A 23,433-nucleotide genomic window follows, 5' to 3' on the forward strand; every position below is an offset into this window, starting at 1 on the left:
TCCTCTGGGTCTCCCATCCGGGTGCAGGGGTTCAGGAACTTGGGCCATGTTCTGCTTTCCCAGGCCATAGCAGAGAGCTGGATCAAAAGAGGAGCAGCCAGGACTAGAACGGGCGCCCATATGGGATGCCTGCGCTTCAGGCCAGGGCTTTAACCTGCTGCACCACAGTGCCGGCCCCGTGAGTTTCTTGAACTCTTTATATATTCTGGCTATTAATCTTTTATCAGTCGATAGTTTGCAAATATTTTTTCCGATTCTGTTGGTTGCCTCTTCACTTTGTTGAGTGTTCCTTTTGAAATGCAGTATCTTCTTAGCTTAATGTAATCCCATTTGTCTATTTTGCTTTAATTGCCTGTGCTTCTGGGATCTTTTCCAAGAAGTCTTTGCCTATGCTAATGTCTTGCAGAGTTTCCCCATGTTATCTTCTGTAATTTGAGGGTGTCAGGTAGTAGATTTGGATTCTGGATCCATTTTGAATTGATTTTTGTATGAGAATTGGTAAGGTAGGGGTATTGCTTCATACTTCTGCAAGTGGAGATCCAGTTTTCCCTGCACCATTTGTTGAAGAGAATGTCCTTGCTCCAGGGATTGATTTTTACTCGTTTGTCAGATTAGTTGATTTTAAACAGATGGGTTAATTTCTGAGATTTCTAGTCTGTTCCATTGGTCTACATGTCTATTTTTGTGCCAGCACCAGACTATTTTGATTGTAACTGCCAAGACATCTTGGAGTCTGATATTGTGATATCTCTGGCATTGTTTTTGTTGTATGATTGCTTTAGCTACTCAAGGTCTCTTGTGTTTTCATGTGAATTTTAGCATCATTTTTTTCTAGCTCTGAGAAGAATGTCATTGGTATTTTGATTTGGATCTCATTGAATCTGTAAATTGCTTAAGGGTTTTTTTTAGATTTATTTATTTTACTTGAAAGGCAGAGTTACAGAGAGGCAGAGGGAGAGAGAGAGAGAGAGGTCTTCCATCTGCTTGTTCACTCCCCCAAATAGGCACAATGGCGGGAGCTGCACCAATCTGAATCTAGGAGCCAGGAGCTTCTTTCCAGGTCTCCCATGTGGGTGCAAGGTCCCAAGGACTTGGGCCATCTTCCACTGCTTTCCCAGGCCATACCTGAGAGCTGGATCAGAAGTGGAGCAGCTAGGACTCAAAGCAGTGCCCATATAGGATGCTGGCACCACAGATGGTAGCTTTTACATACTAGGCCACAGCACTGGTGCCTGTTTAAAGTTTTTATCATGAAAGTATTTTGAATTTGATCAAATGTTTTCTTTGCATCTATTGAGGTAATTATATGGTTTTTATTCTTAAAATTTTGATGTGATGTATAACATTTATTGATTTGCATATGTTGAACCATTCCTGCATACCAGGGATAAATCCTACTTGATCTGGGTGAGGGATCTTTCTGATGTGTTTTTGAATCTGCCTGGCTAGTATTTTGCTGAGGATTTTTGCATCTGTGTTCACAATGCATATTAGTCTTTAGTTCTCTTTCTTTTTTGTATCTTTTTCTGGTTTTGGAATTCAAGTGATGCTGGCCTCATAGGAGGAGTTTGGGAGGATTCCCTCCCAACTATTGTTTTGAATAGTTTGAAAAGAATTGGAATTAGTTCTTCTTTAAAAATCTGGCAGAATTCAGCAGTGAAGCTATCCGGTCCTGGGCTTTTCTTTCATGTGAGGGTTTCCGTCTTGGTTATTGGTCTGTTTAGGTTTTCTGTGTCTTCGTGACTCAATTTTAGTAGATTGTGTCCAGAAATCTGTCCATTTCTTCTACATTTTCCAATTAGTTGTCATATAGCTGTTTGTAGTAATTCCTGTTGATTCTTTTTAATTTCTGTAGTATCTGTTGTTACATTTCCTTTTTCATCTCTGATCTTAATGATTTGTATCTTCTTTTTTTTTTTTAAAGATTTATTTGTTTATTTGAAAGTCAGAGTTACACAGAGAGAGAAGAGGCAGAGAGAGAGGTCTTCCATCCGCTGGTTCACTCCCCAGTTGGCTGCAACAGCTGGGGCTGGATCAATTTGAAGCCTGGAGCAAGGGCCTCTTCCAGGTCTCCCATGCAAGTACAAAGGCCCAAGCACTTGAGTCATCTTCCACTGCTTTTCTAGGCCATAGCAGAGAGCTGGGGCTCAAACTAGTGCCCATATGGGATGCCGGCACTGCAGGCAGTGGCTTCAACTGCTACACCACAGTGCCAGCCCCAATTTGTATCTTCTCTCTCTTTTTTGGTTAGTTGGGCCAATGGTATAGCAATTTTGTTTATTTTTTCTCTAATTTTAATTGTTTATTTCCTCCTACTAATTTTGGGTTTGGTTTGTTGTTGTTTTTGTAGATCTTAAGATGCATTGTTAGATCATTCATTTGGTGCTTTTCCAATTTCTTGTTGTAGGCACAAATTGCTATAAACTTTACTCTTAATACTACTTTTGCTGTATCCCATAGGCTTTTATATGTTGGATTGTCATCTTCATTTGTTTCCAGAAATTTCTCTCTTTTTGATTTGTTCTATGACCCATTTTTCATTCAGGAGCATGTTGTTCAGTTTCCATGTGTTTGCATATTTTCTAATTTATTTTTTTATATTTATTTATTTATTTTTAATTTGTATGTGTCTCATAAATACAACATTATGTACATAGTAATTCTTCCCACTATACCTGTCCTCCCACCCATTCTCCCCCCTCCCTACTCTCTCGTTTTATCTGAAAAAGAGAAATAGAAAGAAAAAGAAAAAAAGGAACAAATGGAATAAAACAAAAACTAAAAAAAGTGTTCCTCAACTGTCTATACAAGGACTGATCTATGCTATTGCCTCTCAAAGGTGATTTCGTTTTTCCCCCCTTTCTCTTTTTCCTTCCTTCCTCCCTCTTCTTCCCTTTTAGAAACTTAATTGTCTTTAAAGAAAAACCCAAGGATGTTACTTCTTTTGTGTACTCTTGGAGATAACTATAACTTATGAGACTCCTCCTTTTAATATACTAAAAAGAAGTGATTCTTGAGAACAAGTTTTACTATTAAGTTTCACAGTACAACTCTTTGGGGACAGAGGTCCTGCATGGGAAGTTAGTGCACAGTGACTCTTGTTCTTTATTGAACAAATAACACTCTTATGTATGACATCAGTAATCTCCAAAGGCTCTTGACACAATCTGCTATTCTCCTGGGTTTTCTTCTGTGAATTTCCCATAACCCTATCTCAGGTGTGTATTTTTCTCCTCCTTAATTATTAATTTTTCCCAGCATGATTTGGATCATCCTGCTGCTTTTCCTCCATTTTGTCCCCCCCCCCCCAATTTCTTAAGATGTTAATTTCCAGCTTCATTCCATTGTGGTCAGAAAAGATACATGAGATAAACTTAATTTTTTTGAATTTGCTAAGACTTGCTTTATGGCCTAGCATATTTTCTCTATCCTAGAGGAAGTTCCATATACTGATGAAAAGAATGTGTATTTTTCAACTGTAGGATGAAATGTTCTTTAGATGTCAGTTAGGTCCATTTAGTCCATAGTGTCAATTAGCTCTGTTGTTTCTTTGTTTCTTTGTTGATTTTCTGTCTAGTTGATATGTCCATTGATGAAATTGGGGTGTTGAAGTCCCCCATTACTATCATATGGGAGTCTATGTCTCTGTTTAAATCCATTAACACTTGTTTTAAATAGCCAGGGACACTGGCATGCATGCATGTAAGTTTATTATAGTCACATTATTATATATTATACATATATAATATTATATAATATATATATTATAGTCACATTTATTATAGTCACATTATTATAGTCACATATATATATATATATATAATTCTTGTTGAATTGATCCCTTAATCATTACATAATACCCTTCTTTGTCTCTTTTAAGTTTTTGTGTTAAAATCTATTTTGTCTGATAATAGGATGGCTATACCTGCTCATTTTCATTTTATGTTACCATGGAGTATCTTTTTTCATTCTTTTACTTTCAGTCTGCATGTGTCTTTGTGAAGAAGTGTGTTTCCTGTAGGTAGCTAACAGATGGGTCTTATGTTTTTTTTTTTTTTAAATCCATTTAGCCAGTCTGTACCTTTTAATTGGAGAATTTAGGCCAATGTTCATCTCACACTCTGGGCCAGTACCTCTTGGTGCTGGAACCTCCTACCAAGAACCACTTTTCCTACCAAGAGTTTCTGCTGCTTCTGGATACATTCCAAAGGCTATGTGCCTTTCCAATCTGACTGAATGGCTCACTGATTCCAGCTCCCCAGCATCACAGTTCCACACCCTCACCGACAGATTCAGAGTGTATTTTTCAGGAGAACACTTGCTGAAGCCTGGGTCTAAACAACCACCAGGTACTGCTCTTATTTATGACATAACAATCCGGGCTTTCCTTTGTTCCAAGAAGATAGCTGAACCGTTCTTTAATCCTATTCAATTGCTTACTTATCAACAGTTAAAGGAAAAAGGGAAAATCCTAGCATTATGCAACAGAAAAAGAAATCATTAAAAGGACAACTTTTGACTGACATACTTTGCAGTGGGTCTAGAAACTTGATGGAAGGAAACAAGGAGTTAAAATGTGTTTTCTTTTTTCAATGAGTGGCCCTTAACCCAGCCAACAGAAAAGGAATGTCCAGCCCTCTACCAGACAGTGCTGAAGAATTCCTTTCTCTGGCTTAAGGCCCAATCCAAGTTCCTTCTCCAGGAAGATTCTGAATTAGCAGGTACCAGGCCTGGCATATCTCCCAGATGCCAAAACCAAAAGGAGCCTATTTAGTGCCAGTTGTTCATCACAAGCTGTCTGCTTCAAACTCCCTTTAAAATACTGAAGAAAAATTGAAAATATCTCAGTTTTCCTTAATAATATGACCATTGGGTCCAGCATGGTGTGTTGGTTCTCAGAGTGCAGGGAAGCAGAGGGTGGAGTAGGAGAACTAGAGAAAGGAGTCCATTTTCTCCACTTGCTTTTCTTTCAGAAACATGCCAGGAAGGGATTACTTTTCCTGGGTAACTCATAAAATTCTGTGGTTGGCTCCTGTGATAAATTTTCTAGGTTACTCCTAACCTACAGTGCCAAGAGAAAGAATCTGGCCTAAGAGGGCATCCCGCTTCTCACAGGGTATCCAGACATTTCTGGCTCCTGTTCTAAGGCAGCTGTTGGAACTATTTAGGCACTTGTGCTTCTATTTGAAAATGGGGTCCTTCTTCTTCATACCAGAGTATTGGGCTGCAGTTCTCAGCCCTGGCCCCTGGAAAACTCACCTGGAAAGCCTGTAAACTCTATTTTGAGGCCCTTCCTCTGCTATTCTTATCCATTAGGTCTTGATATGTCCCCAAAGTGTGCTTTTTTAACACTCATTTTGATACTGGGGGCTTCCCAGATCATATTTTGAGAAATACTGCCTGGAGTTCAGGATACTATATGGTTTATTTAATTCACTTGTGAGTGAAAGCAAGTCATAGAATGGACACATACTCTATACTCATGCAACATGCTCTAAACCCAACAACAGAGATCCTTTTGGGGCTATTTCAAATCACTTGTCTGGGCTTGAACTCCATAATCACATTGGGATAATGCTTGATGGCTGTGCTCTCTAATTTTTAGCTCAGGTTTCAGGACAGCTGTGGATATATGTTTAGATCAACTTCCAGAGATCTCTTAATATGTGTCAAGCTATCACAGGGACACATGTGGTTGCTATTAAGTTTAATGGACTCTTGGCTTAGGCTGTGATTAGGAACAGATAAGGTCTGTCCTGCACACACCCAATCTACAAATTGACAAATCTTTACTGAATCTGATTTTTCTGTTATACAACAGAATGAGTTTCACTACAGTAAACAATATTTTTGTGGTGTTTATACTGTAAGGTTTGGGAAATGTTTCTTTCATAAATACATATTTACTTATTGTCTAGGCATCATAAATTAGCTTTCAGGCAAAGCAAGTTCCATGTTGTCCTTTTAGGGTTTCCAGATCCACAGACCTCCTTGTCTGTCTACTTCCACCTTTGTCTTAAGCTAGTCAGATCTCAGAATAACTAAAATGATACAGAGAATAAAGAAGCTTGCTCTAAAGATTAAAAGGCAATTTCTGATGGAAGCTTTTAATGTAGTTACTTCACCAGTTCAAGGAAACATTATTTAGCATCTAATATGTCCCAAGCACAATTCAAGGTGCTGGAGATACAGAAATACATAAAACACATGAAAACCCTTTCTCATGGAATTTATACTATAGTAGGGGAATGGATAATAAACAAGATAAATAAAGGAAACATATAAGTATGTTAGAGATAAAAATGACAAGGAGAAAAACAATGGAGGGAAGGGGATTATTAAATGTCGGGCTAAACCTTTTAAGTAGGTTTGCCATGAAGAGTCTCACTGAGAAGGTAGTTTTTGAATCAAAACCTACAGGAAGTGAAGTGAAAGAGCTATTCACATGGACATGGGGGAAGAGCCTGTCCAGCAGAGGAAGCAACTAGTACAAAGGCCCTGAAGCGAGGGCATGCCTGGAGTGTTTGCAGAACAGTGAGCCAGCATGGTATCTGGAGCAGAAAACGGTAGGATATGTGGTCAGACAGATAGCAGGGACACAGATCATGTGAGATTAGCGGGAGCATAGATGGTACCATCCAGTCCCAAAAGACCAGAATTCTAAGACTACCTTGAAGCATGGAAGAAGTTCAGAACAATAAAACAAGAGATATTACTTTATGCACTGAGTATTAAATTGCGAATTCCAAGAGATAATGTAAGCGAGATAGACAATATCAGGAAGAGGTGTTATATAAACACATGGATTGGATGACAGTTGCGTAAAGAAGTGAACCAAGGCTTTGGGAGCATTCTTAATTTTGTGTGATTGACTCCATGAAACACAACTGTAGCATTCCATTCTTTTTTTCCCCAGAATAAAAAAATTGCTAGCTGGATTTATTATCAGCCTACCCATTGATATTGTGTTATAAGTCTCCAGGTATTGGAATTATAGGCCATCAAGGATCATATTTGGAACCAAGATAGTAGCTAAGGTTATTGCTGGATCTATATACAATGGTGGTGGGAAATGTGAAGGCAAGTAAGAGCTGCAATACCAGAGGTGTTCCTGACACCATGCAAAACTCATGTGAAAGGAACTTGGTGGGTCAGCACAAATGGAAAGTCTTTCTACCTGCTAAATTACACCATTTGCTACTAGTGTCCAGGAAAGAGATGGCATGTCACCGGGTCTCTAAAAGAGCCTCTGCTAACACAAAAACCCGAAGCTTTGTAGGAATGGAAGGAGCTCTGGGGTGTCTATTTGTAGGGTGGAAAATGCTATACCCAGAAGCCCACAGAAAACTCTTCTGAAGCTCCTTATAGAGGGATCCAAATAGAAATCTCAGAACAAAACTGTTTGAAGAGATATAGTCCAGCCATAAAGACAACATTACAGGCTCCATTGCTACCCCGCTGGAGGTAAGACCACTCAGTTCCTCAGGGCCTGCCGTTAGCCTTGCACTCAGGACCAGTTAGTGTAAATAAAATTAGGATGCTTTCTATGAAAATGCAGGATGCAGACAGGTCCTCTTCAAACCTGATTCGGTTCCCTCCAACATAGAAATCCCAGAGCCGTTCTGGGTTTCACTGATAGGTTGTACCTCCTTCCCCAGTCAGGGGCCCTTTTATCAATATAGGGATATTAGATAAAAGAATATGCAAATCTTATGACCTTATTAACTCCATTGAGTGCTTGTGTTCCTATTCTGAAGAAAATGGGGTCCCCTAAATGCTTTCAAAGTAGGGGAGCAACGTGTCCTTCTTCCTGTTCCCTGTTTTCATGTACAAGAGGCCCAGTAAAAAATGTGAAGCTTTCCTCTTATGAGCCATTGCCCAGAAATGTAGCAAAAAAAAAAAAGGCCAGTAGTTCATGAAGGATTTCTTTAGGAATTCTTCAGCCAAGAGCATTTCCAACTCTTGAGACCAGTAACAACATATGATTGACCTCTTTATTTTCTTCCACTCTCTCCAGAACTTCACTGAGTCATCATCTGTACCCGATCTCACACAGTCCTTGGCTGCATTTGCTAGCATTACCTCTCCTGGAAACACTCAGAAGTTCAGTGATTTCCCCACCCCAGCCACCAGCCAGAGCTGTTTAGATTCTTCAGCTGCTCGACACAAGATGACTTTAAATCCCAGGAAGCAAAAGAAGAACTTTCAAGCAACTGTAAGTTCTTCAAAAGAATTGGAATAAACTCCTGTGTAGGAAAAGATGAGTTCCAACATCTGCACACTGTGGAAATGAGGTGGTTTAGGAGACTCACACCCTCAGTAGGGATGGCAAAATCGGGGGTATTGTCCCAGCCTTGACACCCCCAAGGGTAAGGGGTAAGAAAGCTTGTCCTCTCTATTTGGAACTTACATACAAGGAACTGAAGAAAAGTAGAAACAGTGACTTAAACTCAGCTTATTGGTTACCATTCTCTCAGCTCTCTTAGCAAAAATTAGTCAACCCTAGCCCCCTGTCGGGATTCTTTTTGATCAGATGAAATCTTTGAGTTATACATTGTAGCTCATTTGGAAGACAGGCTTCTAGCAACTCCAAACATTCAGAACTCAGCTTTTAACTCTTCCACCTAGATGTCACAAAGTTCTGCCACAGGAGTATTTAGCAGACAGAGCCATACTTATGCAAATCTACTGGATTAGTCAGCCTTTTGATATTTTAAAATACCTTTCTTAGGGCTGGTTAAGCTGCAGACCACAGTGCCAGCATCCCTGTATCTAGGCTGCTCCACTTCTGATCTAGCTCCCTGCTAATGTGAGTGGGAGAGCAGCAGAAGATGGCCCAAGTGCTTGAGCCCCTGCCACCCACATGGGAGAGCCAGAAGAAGCTTCTGGCTCCTGACTTCGGCCTGGCCCAGCCCTGGCTGTTGCGGCCATTTGGAGAATGAACCAGTGGATGGAAGATCTCTCTCTCTCTCTTTCTCTCTCTCTCTCTGTGCCTTTGTAACCCTGCCTTTCAAATAAATTTTAAAAAAATCTTTTAAAAAATAAAATACCTTTCTTTAGGAAGAAAGCAAGTTTATTTTAGTTCACAGTTTTGGAGGTTCACAGTCCAAAATCAGGCAGTCCTATTAATCTATCATCTGATGAGGTTAGAGGCTGGCAATGGTGAAATAGTGTGTGGAAGAGTGAGTACATGGAGAACCAGGAAGCAGAGAGATGGAATGCACACTCATCCTACATGTTTATGTGTCTCTCTTTAAAAAGCCATTATGGGGCTCCAACCTAGCAATTTAATCCAAACTAATCACTTCCAAAAAGCCCCACCTTCAGACATCATAATCAAATCAAACTTCCACCCTTAATCTATCAACCATTAATATTAATCCATTAACTGCTAACATAAGGCTTTGGGGTTTAAACATCTATGTGAGTTGGGGAGCTATACCCTATTCAAAATATAGCACCTACTGTGTTAGAAACATGGCCACAGAGGGCTGGTATTGTGGCACAGCGGTTTGAGTCCTGGCTGGTCTACTTCCAATGCAGCTGCCTGCTGATGTGCTTGGAAAAGAGAGTAAGATGGCACCCTCCCACCTATGTGACAGACTCGGATGGAGTTCCTGGCTCCTGGATTCAGCCTGTCCCACCCTGGGCTGTAGTGGCCATTTGCAGAAATAACCAGTGAATGGAAGATATTTCTCTCTCTCTCTCTCTCTCTCTCTTTCTCTCTCTCTCTCTCCCTCTCTCTCTCTCTCCTCTTCCTTCCTGCTTTCTCTCTCTTTCCCTCCCTCCCTCTTTCTAATATAGAAAATAAATTAAAAAAAAATATATATATAGCCACAGATCAGACTCAGAGACCTGACCTCAAGGAAAGAGAAGTGACAGTTAATAGCAGAGAGAGAAGACAGAAATAATCTGGAACAATTTAGTATCAGAGTCAAGAAGCTTAGCCACCTCAGTAGGGTCCCTCAGGGCACACTGTATCATGGTGCAGTGTAATAGATTATGTTCATTATTTATCCATGTCATCAAGAAAATTTGGATTATGTTCTCAGATATCTGTTTAAGAACACCAAGAAGCAATGCTTTGGGAAATGATTTCCACTAAAAGCTAAGAATAAAAGATGCTGGTGTTTAAAAGAATCTGTCATCTAGCTAGAAAATTCACTTTAATCAAACATCCAGTTTCCCCATGATTCTGGGGTAAAAGTAGGAAGCTGTAAATCAGAGTTGGGAGAGACTAAAAGACTGTATAGAAGAAGCATTTTAAAAGAGAAACACATTAAAGCACAGAGTTTAAGTACTTCCTTGAAGTCAGAAAGCCAGGTGGTAGCAGAGCTGGGGCCAGAATCCAGTCTTCTGACTTCCAGTACAGTACTTTTTCACCCCACCACGTTGCCTCTAGCTTAGGCATCTCACATTTGCTTTATAAAGTGGACAAAATATGAGTTGAAAGAACAGTTAGAAGAGTAAGGGGGCTGAAGAAAAGCCCTCTGTTGGCCCTGAGATAATTTCCTTGGTTTGGTGTTAAGCAAGGGATAACCAATTACTGGGCCCTAAACCCTATACTTGTGTTATCTCCTGAACACCACACCACAAATCTGGGAGATGGGCAGCATCAACTAAGGAAAGCTTAGTATGATTTCTTTGGGTTTCTTAGCGTGACCAGTCTGACTTTTCCTCCTTCTGAATAGCCTAATTGAATAAAGATCTGGCAGCACCCTCTCAGAAGGCTGGCACATCTCCTTCCCTATGATACTCCCTGACACATGGATGGAGATAAAAAGGTCTAGGATCACTTATAAGATAGGATATAAGATAAGGGCTACTACCACCTTCTCTGTGCTCTGGAATTTCTTCTTTCTTTAAAAGATTTATTTATTTTATTTGAAAGTCAGAGTTACAGAGAGAGAAAAGGAGAGGCAGAGAGAGAGAGAGAGAGAGGTCTTCCATCCCCTGGTTCATTCCCCAATTGGCCAAGCCAGGAGTCAGGAGCTTCCTCCAGGTCTCCCACATGGGTGCAGGGGCCCAAGCACTTGGGCCATCTTCTACTGCTTTCCCAGGCCATAGCAGAGAGCTGGATCAGAAGTGGAGCAGCTGGGAATTGAACCGGTGCCCATATGGGATGCCAGTTCTGCAGGCGGCGGTTTAACCCACTACACCACAGCACTGGCCCATGCTCTGGAATTTCTTAGGTCTGCTTGTCCTACAGGAAGTTTCTCCCAATCCATAATTTATGGGCATAGACAGACTCAAGGAATAACTTGCCCAAGGTCCAAAAGCAAGAAACTAATGGAGAAGAGATTTCAATTCACGACTGTCTGACTTCATTTACTAAAAAAAATTTTTTTTAATTGTTTTATTTATCTACTTATTTTACACACGCCCCTTCCATCTGCAGATTCATTCCTCAAATGCCTGCAATTGTTGGGGATAGGACTGAGCCAGGCTGAAACTGGGAGCCAAGAATTCAACCCAGGTCTCTCATGTGGGTGGCAAGGACCAACTACTTGAGATATCACTTGCTGCCTCCCATGGTGTGCATTACCAGGAGGTTGGGATCAGGGGCAGAGCTGAGACTCAAACCCAGGCACTCCAATATGGGAAGCAGGCATCTTAGCCACTACTCCAAACACTTGCCCCCAAGATAAATTATTTTGAATTGTATCTGTTTGTACAGGCACTTTGAGTGTGAGCATAACAAGTTGCATGCTTGCCTTTAGATTATGTCATAAAAGGCTGGCACTGTGCAAGTTTTAGACACTGTCAAGTGCAGTGTTACTCAGCATTTCCAGATCTTCACTGTAATTATCTGAAAACCTTGTTTATACTAAATTAATTCCAATCCATTCAGTATAAGGGCTGAACCCTTCAGCTTTTTCTTTTGTGCTCCCCACCCCCAACAAAAGCCCAATCCTTTTTCTTCTTTTGAGCTGGAAAGACATAATTCATGCTTTCACCAAATTCCCTGCAAAGAAGCCAAACAGACTTTGAATTGGCTCACAAGTCCGGTGAAGAAAATCCAAGAATTCCAATTCTGCTAAGGGGGCAAGTCTGTCATCAGGCCCAACAACCCAATTTTCGGATTTATGGCCTAGTTTGGTTCAGTAGTTTCTGGGATGTTTTAGAGCACTTCCTGCAGACTGCTATTCACAGATTAGGAATTTCAGGTCTGAATGAACCACTTCCAATAGGTAAGATGATTCCCAGGGATCACTTAATGGATGGCATTGAAAATAGCTTTCATCTTCAATGGTGTTAAATACCCAGCATGAGGACTTAGTTTTCCTGATGTGCCCTAACTCCTTGGTGAGCATGCAGGGATGGCTAGGGAGCACTTCATGCTCTTTCTTTCCTTGTTTTAGGTGAAAGCAAAGCAGGAGGAGCCAAGCTTTTTACTGGTTACTGAAGAAGAAAAGAGTATGAGAAAACCAAAAGATGCTGACCAGAAGCTGAACAAAGACAGTGAAGGTTGGCACATCTTCACCTTTACCCAGAAACATGTATTATAGGCTTCGTTGCACAGCGCTATGTGATAGGAATTGAAAACAAGAATTACCCAGAACAGCTGTCCTTGGTCCTCAGAGAACTTTCCACTTAAGATGCATACTAATATGCCCCAGGTTTCCCCATCTAGACAGCAAGTTAATACACGTGTATAATAACACGTGTTAGGAATTTAGATAAAGGATCATCTTTACATACTGATTTTACCTAAATGAATTTCAAACCAGAGAGGTGTTTGGTTTGTTTCTAGATTTATTGAACCATTTCTGAGACTAGTGTCTATGCCAGGTTCCTCAATGCGCCTGGATAGCAGAGTACAACTAGCAGTTTCCACTTCAACATTCTTCCTCAAGAACAGAACCAGACAGGAATAATGGAAGTGGCCAAACAAATCATTTGTTAAAGCCGTCTTTCTCTTCTGGTAGAAAGAAAAGGTCTTGTGTGAACAGGGAGATCAGTTCCCATATCCATGGTCAAAGAGGGCTTGGACAGCTGTAGACAGATGACCTTGGCAGCCAACAGCTATCAAATCCCCCAAAAGAAATACCATCTAAGTGAAAAGCTATCTCTTTTTTTGTGTGTGTGCATTTGTGGATGTATGCCCCAGCTGATGACAGGTGAATTTCAAACAATATCTGATAAAACAAAATTCCAGGCCCACAAATTAAGTTGAACAATTATTTGGTGTTTTGTCAGAAAGGATTTCACATGTGAGTTTAAAGACAGGATATCCGTGAATACATTTCCCCATGAATAATAACAAAAGCGTCCTGTAAAAATAAAGGAAAGATGAAATGGGAAATCTTTCATCTTTATTTTTTCAGATTTATCTTCTAATAGTTGCCTCTTTTATTATTTCCTTGCTGTTTTTAAACTGTCCCTTTTACACAGAGGCCAGAACTGAGTCAGTTCTCATGGGAGCAGATACTTTGGTTGATTTTCCTTTTTTTCCTTTTTTTTTTTTTGACAGGCAGAGTGGACAGTGAGAGAGAGAGACAGAGAGAAAGGTCTTCCTTTTGCCGTTGGTTCACCCTCCAATGGCTGCTGCAGCCGGCACGCTGCGGCCGGCGCACCGCGCTGATCCGATGGCAGGAGCCAGGTGCTTCTCCTGGTCTCCCATGGGGTGCAGGGCCCAAGCATTTGGGCCATCCTCCACTGCACTCCCTGGCCAAATAATGAGGTTGGTTTGGAGCACAACCAGTCATTCTCAGTATTTATGCTGGATATGAAAGTACTGAATGGAGCTAGGGATGGGAGTGATAGGGAGAAAGGCAGCAAGGGCCCCACCCAGCTGTGGATCAAACTAAGTTCCTTAGAAAAAGTTATCAGAGAGGAGAGGCAGCAATCTATGTAACTGCTGTCTCGTGCTTCACCTAAGCCTGTGGACTGATGTAACTGTTAAGACATTCCAAGAATTATTCTGCATATATTTAAAGAATTGTTTGGTATGTATAAGATTGTTTTAATACTAGGAGATTGAAGAAAAAGTGGCCCTAATCCTACCTCCCAGATAATTTCTGTTGATGTCTTTCTAAAGCAAATGCAGTATATGCACATAGAAAATTTCAAGTCGTTCAGATAAACATTAAATTGAAAGTAGAAGTACTAACTGGAAAGTGAAAACTTCCCTCCCCCTTGCCTCAGTTTCCTCAAAGTTAATCGAACTTTTCCTCTTGACATGACTCATACCTAATAGTGTACCAACTTATTGATGCACCAACCTTGAAATTAGTTTATGAAACTGAGATTTCCTTTTGATTAAAGAATTTCCAACTCTAGAAGGTGAATGGTGACCAAGTTTCTGTCTTATAAGTAGATGCTCCTTCATACTAGAGAAATCAGTATCAAAGTAGCTACTCATTGGGCCACAGCAGAGTATGTTTATTTTGTGAAGTCAACAGCACACATATTCTTCTTTCCTTATTTTCCGTTGGTACAGAACCCACAAGCCAGAAACAGAACAACGAAACAGAAATTTATGATAAGACAACAGAACAGGCCCCAAACACTGATGCTTCTGGGAACCTAGGCGGTATGACAGCAGTACGTGGAAGATGTAGACGAGTAGGAGCAAATGCTTTAGGAATGAGTGAGTGTGGGTCCAAAGGAAGAAGCTCTGTACAGTCCAGTAAAGGACACGGCCTGGGTGATGGGGCTGGGTCCTTACCTACTGATAAGACTGCCAAGGACTGCTCTTTCTGGAACCTACACTTGCAGACAAAAGTCACGGAGCAGCTCACAACTCCACAAGTAGAAACCGCTACTGCTCAGAAGTTGCTCTCAGATGAAGGTGACATGGGTGGTAGCAACGATGATGTCCATTTTCAGGCAGAAAACACATCAGCACCCCAGCCTCTACCTGAAAACATGGAAGCGTCGATGGCTAGTGGTCCACCATCCTATCATGAACATACGGTTTCTGCAGCCAAGAAGCTCCGAGCCAGGGCGCTTGCTTCCCCAGGGATGGAGAGCTCTTCCGCAAGGCCAGAAGAGGCCATTCACTCAGTGGCAGAGGCGGCCCAGGTGATCAGGGAGCCCTCTCAGATCCAGTCAGCGGAGGGATCCAAAATGCAGCCAGCCCAGGACGTCCCAGCTGCCTTCAAAGGTGAGCCTCCTGGAAATATCATCCAGGCCTTTATAGTGAGTGAAATTTCCGGCATGATCGGTGAGGCAGAGGAAATCATTTTTTCAGAGAGGCTGCCTCCCCTACGCCTTTCCACTTTCTTAGGGCAACACGAGGCTGAGGAAGTCCTCTCAGAGTCAGAAAATGATTCCGAGGACGGCAGTCGTTCTGAGGAGCAAGTGATCCCTGCACATTCTCGCTCGCGTCTGGGGAAGCCTGAAGCTAAGGAAACCTCAGATTCAGAGAGTGGTACCCAGGAGCAGAGCAATTCTGAGGAACTGGCTGCTTCTGGTTGCTCTCCTCCATCCTTGGGGAAGTTTGAAGATAAACCAAAAGTCTTCCCCAAATCGAAACATTCTGTCATGCAATTAAGCCGCTCTGGGAAGCAGCAGGCTCCTAGCTACCCTTCCCGACCCTTTGAGGAGTGTCAAGTTGAAAAAGTCCCCAGAGGCTCGAGTGGTCGTGCTGAGAAGTACAGCAGTGCTGAAGATTTGAACAGCTTGGAGGGACAGCTCCCCATCAGACCCCGCGCCCAGGCCCTGAGGAAGCCCAGAGACCAAGCAGAAGTCAGCTCAGTCCCAAAGAACACGGCTGAAGGGAGCGGTTCTGCGGAGCAGACGCTGCCCACTGGGAGGCCTGTGTTGCCGCAGCAGCTCTCCTCCAGTCCACTGAGCTCTTCGACAGAACAGGGCATCTCTGAGGAGTCAGTGTCTCCCCCAAACCCTTACCAGCCGTCGGAGGGCCCCAATTCTGAGCACCACGTCTCTGTAAATCCCAAGGGTGTGGCTACTGACTGGGGCATTTCTATGGAGCCACTGCCTCCCAGAATGAGTTCTAAGCGCTCTGTGAGGCCAAAAGCTGAGCAGCAAGTGCCTTCACGTGCAGAAGTTACAGCTACCGGAGAGGTTGTTTCGCCGGAGGCGCTGTCTCCCAAGCGTGCTTCTCAGCCTCTGTTGAAATCAGTAGTTGAACAAGAAGATTCTTCAGGTTCCAAGCGCTCTGCTGGTGAGAAGGATTCCGTGGAGCTGCGTCCTCCTGAGCTGCTTTCCCAGCCCTTAATTAAGCCTCAGGATCAGCAAGATGTGTTGTCAGGTTCGGAGGCTATTGCTGACGAAACGGGCCTTGCAGTTGCGCTGCTGCTCCCCGAAGATTCTCCCCAGTCCTCGACAACTCCTCAAGTCCAGGGAATCGTCTCAGAAAGCGCTGCTGCGAAGGAGGACGTTTGTGGAGAGCTGTCGCCTCCTGGGTGCCCTCCCCAGGCCTCGGTCAGGCCTAGCAGCCAGCTGCAGAAGATCGTAGGCTCCGCGAGTGCTTCTGCGCAATGGGAAGCCACTGCCTCCAGACACAGCCAACAAGCACCGGGGAGCCCCGCCTTTGAGCAAGTCTCTGCAGGTTCAGAGAGTGCTGCAGCTGAGGGGAGGATGTCTGTGGAGCTGGAATCTCCCAGGCCCCATGCTCAGCCCCCGGCGAAGGCTGCAAGTGCAGAGGGTGTTGCCCCTGAGGGTGGCGTTTCTGCAGAACTGCTGCTTTCTGGACACGCTTCTCCGTCCACTGTAACACATGATGTCCAGAAAATGGCCACAGGGCCCCAGAGTGCTGCTGTTGAGGGACGCATGTCAGGGGAGGCGGTGCCCCCCAAATGTTCTACTCAGCTCTCTGTCAAGTCCAAAGTGCAGGAGATATCCTCACGCCTAACAAACACGACTAAAGTAGAGAAGTCGCTGCTTGCCAGCCATCCTTCCCGGTCGTTTGTGAAGTTTATGGCACAGCAAATCTTCTCAGAGGACTCGGCTCCCAAAGAGAGCTCTTGCACGGACCCCCCGCCTCCAAAGCATCCATCCAAGTCTCTGTTGAGGCCTAAAATGGATCACAAAGTGTTCTCAGATCGGGAGCAGGCTGACCCCGGGGGAGGCAGATCTTCGAAGACGCTGCCTCTGAAGCACTCTGTCAAGTCTGTGGGCAGGCCCAAAGACCTGCAAGAAGTTCCCTCATCCTCAGAGCACGTTCCTGTGAAGAGAAGCACTGCTGAAGAGCAGCTGCCTCGTAGACAGAACGCCCCAGCCTTGGGAAAGTTTGAGTGCCAGCAAGAAGTCCCCTGTGTTTCTGAAAGCTCTCCTGAAGAGTGGAGGCCTTCTAGAGAGAGCCTGCCTCCCAGACGCGCTCCTCAAGCGTTGAATGGGTCGCAGTTGCAGCCGCAGACTTGCCCGGCGGGCTCAGTGGATGGGCCTGTAAGGCGGAGCAGTCCTCAAGAGCACCTGCAACCCAGGAACCCTTTACCGCCTTTTGGAGACTCTGAATATGAGCAACAGGTTCTTTCAAACTCCACGAGCGCTACTACCAAGGGAACCATTTTGGAGGGCAATTCTGGCAGAGAGTCCCTACCAAAAGGCTCAGTTTTTCCAAACAAGACCAAGCAGCACAGCGCAGGCTCTGAAGACCTCATGACTGTTACCACCAAACCTAGGAAGTTCACCCTTGCCCCAGCCTCGAAAACACCTGTTTCTGGGGGCACGTACTCTAAGAGGGAAGGCCTTGAGAGTGGTGATGGAAATAATGACAACCGCTCCAATGTCACCACTAACGAGGCTGGCGTTGAAAAATGTTTTGGAGTGCAACTGAGAAGACTCCCTTCCTCCCGGAAGTATAAGAGCACAAAACTAGATAACTTTGCCCAGCTTCCTCCACTGCCCTCAGGCCCGATTCCATTCTCTGAAGGTAGAGAGCAGCGGATGAGAAGAAGAGCGTCCCGGGGGCTCCTGGACACTGCAGAGACCACCACCACAATACCTGAGCTGGAGGGGAAGCAGCTGAGCGAGCCCAAATCTGAAGCTGTGGCCCAGAAGCAACCTGCCTACAAGACCCCAGGTGAGATTTGTGTTTCTTCAGATGGCAAGTAAGGTGCTAAAGGGAGGGAAGAACTAGAAAACTTAGCATGGTGTGGGCCTTGAGATCTGTCCTCGCCTTGCCTACTGCACTGTTGCTTTGATGGAGCTGGCTCGTGCATTTAGGGACAGTATAGTGCCCTATTCTACATGATTGGATTTGGAAATAGTCAATTTTGAGTCTTCCCCTTTCTCTGGGGGGTTCCCCTCTGGACATTCATTCACATTCTGTAACAGACACATGAACTCTGCCCATTCCCTCTTCCCCTAAGCTCTGTATTCCTTACATTTGGATAGTATTTCATGCTTTTCTCAAAATACTTTCACATGTATCATGCCCCTCCTCAACACCATTTACAGTCTTAAAAGGCAACTCATTAACAAAGCGCTGTGTTCAGACTCTCAGCCTAAATCTGAATTCCCTGTAATTCACTGAGGTATATCTCCTATCTACAGAAATGTCTTAAGAATAAAGGACTACCTGATATTTTCAACACAAATCTCTCCCAAAACTTTGTACCTTCACACACATAGTCTTATATCTGCCTGTAACCACACACTTGCCTGGGGGACTATGACTGGGTAACAAATACTATATTTTCCTTGGAGACAGAGAAAGGACATCAATGGCCTGAGCTTCTTGCTTCTTAGGAGTTTTCTCAGCCCCACTGGCAACCATTATCATATCTTGATTGGAGTACGGGACATAGGATGAACAAAGGAAGGAAGGGGTCCAGTAAGGGGACAGTATGCCTATTTTGAAGTACAGCTTCTTGATCACCCAAGAACTTGACTTGTAAGGTTGTAGGCAAAGGAGGGGTGCTTATCTACTAGAGATCTGTTCATTTTCATTTGGCAACTCACAAGGATCCCACTTGGGACATGATTGTCCCAGGTGGGACTAAGGCTAAGACCCTGCCTGCCTTGCTTCAGTCCTAACTCCTTTCATTCCTTTGTCAGGAAAGCATCCTGGTCAACAATCAGACAGTGCTATCTCAGAGCCAGCTTGGATAACCATGGCAAAGCAGAAGCAAAAGGGTTTCCAGACTCCTGTACCTATGAGACCATCAAAATTCAAGGACAGAACTGGAGCAGAGGCTGCGACTAAGGAGCCTGTTTATGTGGTAGGACCTGGGGCCACCCAGAAAATACTCCAAATGGTTGCTGGAGCCACCATTTGAGCTTCCACTGGGAACTTTGCCAGACACATACTTCTGACCCATCTTTAGGAATATTAGGCAAGCCAGAAGGGCTTCTCTGGTGGTGGTGAGGGGGTAGGAGAAAGACTTGCCTTAAACTCATATAAATGTGTACCAGTTTGTGCTCTTAAAGGGTTGTGGAAAGTTGTTGATATGAGGAGTCTATAAATCAAAACCTGTCCTAAATAATTGAGCAGAATTCCATGAAGTTGGTTAAGAGATAAGGATTAAGTCATACAATATATGCCAAATGTAGCCACTGGGCTAAGAGCTGAATGACTATTCTTATGGATATTTTATGCCTGTAAGTAGGTATATGCATTTTTATCAATGCAATAAAATTATAAATATAGTGGTCTCCCCTTATCTGCAGGGAATATGTTCCAAGATCCCCAGTAGATGCCTGAAACCATGGGTAGTACAAGTCCTGTAATTCAGTGCCTTTTGTGTCTTAACTAAGCATACAGCATGTCCTATGGCCATAACTTTGGCAGTTTAGATGAGACATCAAAACTATTTTTCCCTCTTCACAATTTCATGGCTATAAAATGCTTTCTTGCCATAGATCTTAGCAACCTCAGCATGTGACTTTTTTCTTTCCATTCTAAGTTAAAAATTTTCACTTAAAGGAAGCACTTTACAGCTTCTCTTTGACATTTTCGAATTGCCAGCATCACTACTCTTGTGTTTTGGGGCCATTATTATGTAAAATGAAGGTGACTTGAACACAAATACCGTGGCATCATGACCTGGACAATTACTAAATGACTAATAGGCCAGTAGTGTGTAAGACATAAATATGCTAGACCAAAGGATGCTTCACATCCCAGGCAGTAAAGAGCTAGATGGAGTGAGAGCTCATCATGCTACTGAGAAGAGAATGTGATTTAAAACTTATGAATCATTTATCTCTGGAATTTTCCATTTAATAATTTTGCACCTGGGGCAGGTGTTGCAGTAGAGTGCATTAAGTCAATGCTTAAGATGTCTGCATCCCATATCAGAGTGCATGGTTCAAGTTCCAGGAACTTCACTTCTGATTCAGCTTCCAGATAATGTGCCTGGGAGACAGCAGATAATGGTTTACGTGCTTCAGTCCCGGCCATCCAGGTGGGAGACTAAGATGGAGTTCCTGGCTCTCAACTTGTGCCAACCCCAGCTGTTGGGGGCATTTTGGAAGTGAACCAGAAGCAAGAAGATCTCTGTTTCAGTCTGTAGCGTCTCTGACTCTATCACTCTAAATTTAAATGAATATTTTAAAACATTCTGGGCAGGCACTGTGGCATATTGGGTAAAGCCATTGCCTGCAGTGCCGGCATCCCATATGGGTGCTGGTTCGAGTCCCTGCTGCTCCACTTGTAATCCAGCTCTCTGCTATGGCCTGGGAAAGCAGTAGAAGATGGCCCAAGTGCTTGAACCCCTGCACCCACGTGGGAGACCCAGAAGAAGCTCCTGGCTCCTGGCTTCGGATAGGCGCAGCTCCTGCCCTTGCGGCCAATTGGGGACTGAACCATTGGATGGAAGACCTCTCTCTCTCTCTCTCTCTGCCTCTCCTCTCTGTGTAACTCTTTCAAATAGATAAATAAATCTTTAAAAAATTCACACTGCAATTAAATACAGTTGAACTGAAACCTCGGAAAACGAAACTGCAGACAAGGGGTGAGGAGCACTGTATTATTTTTTTCATTTTATATTTCATCTCTGAGCACCTTTCTCTATGAGTACGTAACAGCTTATCTTTATGTGCTTGGCATTTGGATTTCTACATATTCATTTAGCTTGATGTGATTGTTAAAAGTGATGACCTAGGCTAATGGTACGACATATGGATCAGGGAGCTTGCTTTCCTCTTGTCAAAACTGCAGAAAACTGACTCAGGAAAATACCAAATTTACATATAAAGACATAGATCTACATTTTTATATTTTAAGTGCATCTTAAATATGTTGAGAGATCACGTGGGAACCTATTTAACTCTTTGCTTTAAAGATCTTTCCTTTTAAAAAAAAGATTTATTTATTTATTTATTTCAAAAGAGCTACAGAGAGGGAGGGAAACTGAGAGAGAGAGAGAAAGAGAGCGAGAGAGAGATATCTTCATCCACTCGTTCACTCCCCAGATGGCCAGCGCTGGGGCAGGCCAAAGCCAGGAACCAACAGCTCCATCTGGGTCCCTCATGTGGGTGCCAGAGACCCAAACACCATAGGTTATACTCTGCTGCTGGATCAGAAGTGGAGCACCCAGGACATGAATTGGCACCCATATGAGATGCTGGCATCACAGGAAGTAGCCTTACCCACTATGCCACAATGCCAGCCCCAAAGATCTTTCCTTTTTTATCATTAGTATTTGTGTGGGAGCAGGATTGTCCAAGGGTAAGATCCACCTTGGTTAAAGCTTTTATTAGTGAGAAATACACTAGTGTATATAAATGCATTCATTTAGACCAGTTTTGGAGAGGTTAATCTGAAAAACCTAAACTAAAATTTTGGAAAGACCTACAGTCACATTATTTTTTTAGTGTAGGGAGTGCTTCAAGTCATATGTCAGAAAGTTTTCCTAAGAGCAATTCTAGGGAACTCCAGTGAATTCACCAGATTTGTTTGTAATCACCATATTCTGTTAGCTTGCTGTTAAGTACTGGTAAAGTGCTAAGGAAAAGAAAGTTCTTAAGTTAACTAATTCTCATGTTACTCTATAGAGACAAGCTTTTCTTACAAGTTTTAAGGTGATAGATATGAGCCAGCTTAGGTTTTGTGAACATAAGTTCCAAACCAGGAGGCTCAGTGATATTTCTTTCCTTCTCTGTCTGTATCTGTATGTGTATCCATCTGTTGTCTTTTAATTATTATTGAACAAATAGTTCCTAGAACTGGGCCTGTGCCTATGGTCTTCTGAATAAGTAATTCATTGTTTAATGTCAGGACTTTCATGTTTTCTGTTTCCATTTTTGAATTAAAGGGAGCTGACCCTGAAAATGACAACCAATCAAGAAAGATTTTCACTTCCAATGTCCATAGACAGAAGATGGCACAGATGAAGCTAATCAAATCAGGTAAAAGCACATACTCCTATGAAAACAGCCCTGGCAGGATGTTGTGAAAATTATGCAATTTCAACCTCATACAATATGTCTCTTACCCTCAAATGAGCTTCATGATTCGCTCATTGCTCTTCCGGTAGACACAGTATACACTTATTTTAGGAAAATCCAATTATTATGACCAATATAAATCCAATGTAAATTCCAGGGAGGTCTTCCAGTCTTTTATCTCATTGAAGAAGCTATCTAGGCACAAAATTTTGGTAACTCACTAAAATATTTTTGTAGCTGGATATGCAAGAAGAAAGTACCCAGCCACTTTCCAGTTCATAACAAATTTTGCCTTCTATGTCCCCAATGAAACTGTTGAAAATAATTCACTATAAAGGTTCAATGGTGTGGAATTGTTTTTAACTGTTTGAAAGACTTATTTCATCCCCTCCATATTCTGAGCAGGGATATGAAAAGCAGGGAAATGTTGACTGCTGAAAAGCACCACATGTACTGGGACACAACAGGAAGTGATCTCATCAGAAAGAGTTGTGTGCAAAAGGGTTTTTTTATTTCCCTCATGCATAAATTAGGATAGGAATTTAAGAACTCATTATCAGAACATGAAATAACAATTGACCTGTCTACAGTGATCAATGGCCTCATAGGCACTTATTTTCCTGTGGAGTGGCTTTTAATTCTCACTATGTATTAGAATCACCTGGTAAGCTTTTTAAACAATTACAAAGGACCTTGGCTCCATCAAGAGATTCTAATTCAGTCAGTTTAGGAAATGGTGTGGACATTGATACTTTTTTAAAGAGCCTTATGTGATTCTTATATGTAGTCAGGACTGACAACCACTGCTTGAGTCTAAGCCACTGAGTCAATCAGCCATGATGCAAGATGAGAGAGGGAGTGGAATTGAGGAAGATAAAGATAGGCTGTTTGGCCACAGCAGTTGGTACAATATTATTTAGCATCAACTTTTACTGGGTAAGATCGATTGAGTCATCAATTTCATTTCACATGACATCACGAACTGGTAAGACAAAGATATTACCTTAAAATCCAATAACATGCAAATATTGTGAGTTAACAGATACAGGTTTTACCTCTCAGGTTTTCCCAAGCCCAGACCCTAGTAGCCATAGTCATGTTGATTTTACCCTTTTGACATATCATGGCATG

General features: G+C 42.7%; 1 protein-coding gene across 4 annotated transcripts in view; it reads left to right on the plus strand.

Moving 5' to 3' along the window:
- The window catches only part of KIAA1210 (KIAA1210 ortholog), a 74,363-nt gene that overhangs the window by 46,971 nt on the left and 3,959 nt on the right, over positions 1-23,433 (plus strand). For all 4 annotated transcript variants that reach the window (XM_008272926.4, XM_051827338.2, XM_002720213.4 and 1 more), the window contains 5 exons: positions 8,018-8,215; positions 12,363-12,468; positions 14,444-17,992; positions 18,970-19,133; positions 22,170-22,263. In XM_008272926.4, coding sequence (XP_008271148.1) covers positions 8,018-8,215; positions 12,363-12,468; positions 14,444-17,992; positions 18,970-19,133; positions 22,170-22,263 — 4,111 coding nt within the window. The remainder of the gene's footprint in view (positions 1-8,017; positions 8,216-12,362; positions 12,469-14,443; positions 17,993-18,969; positions 19,134-22,169; positions 22,264-23,433) is intronic.

Source organism: Oryctolagus cuniculus, chromosome X, assembly GCF_964237555.1.
Source record: "Oryctolagus cuniculus chromosome X, mOryCun1.1, whole genome shotgun sequence".
Lineage (NCBI taxonomy): Eukaryota > Metazoa > Chordata > Mammalia > Lagomorpha > Leporidae > Oryctolagus > Oryctolagus cuniculus.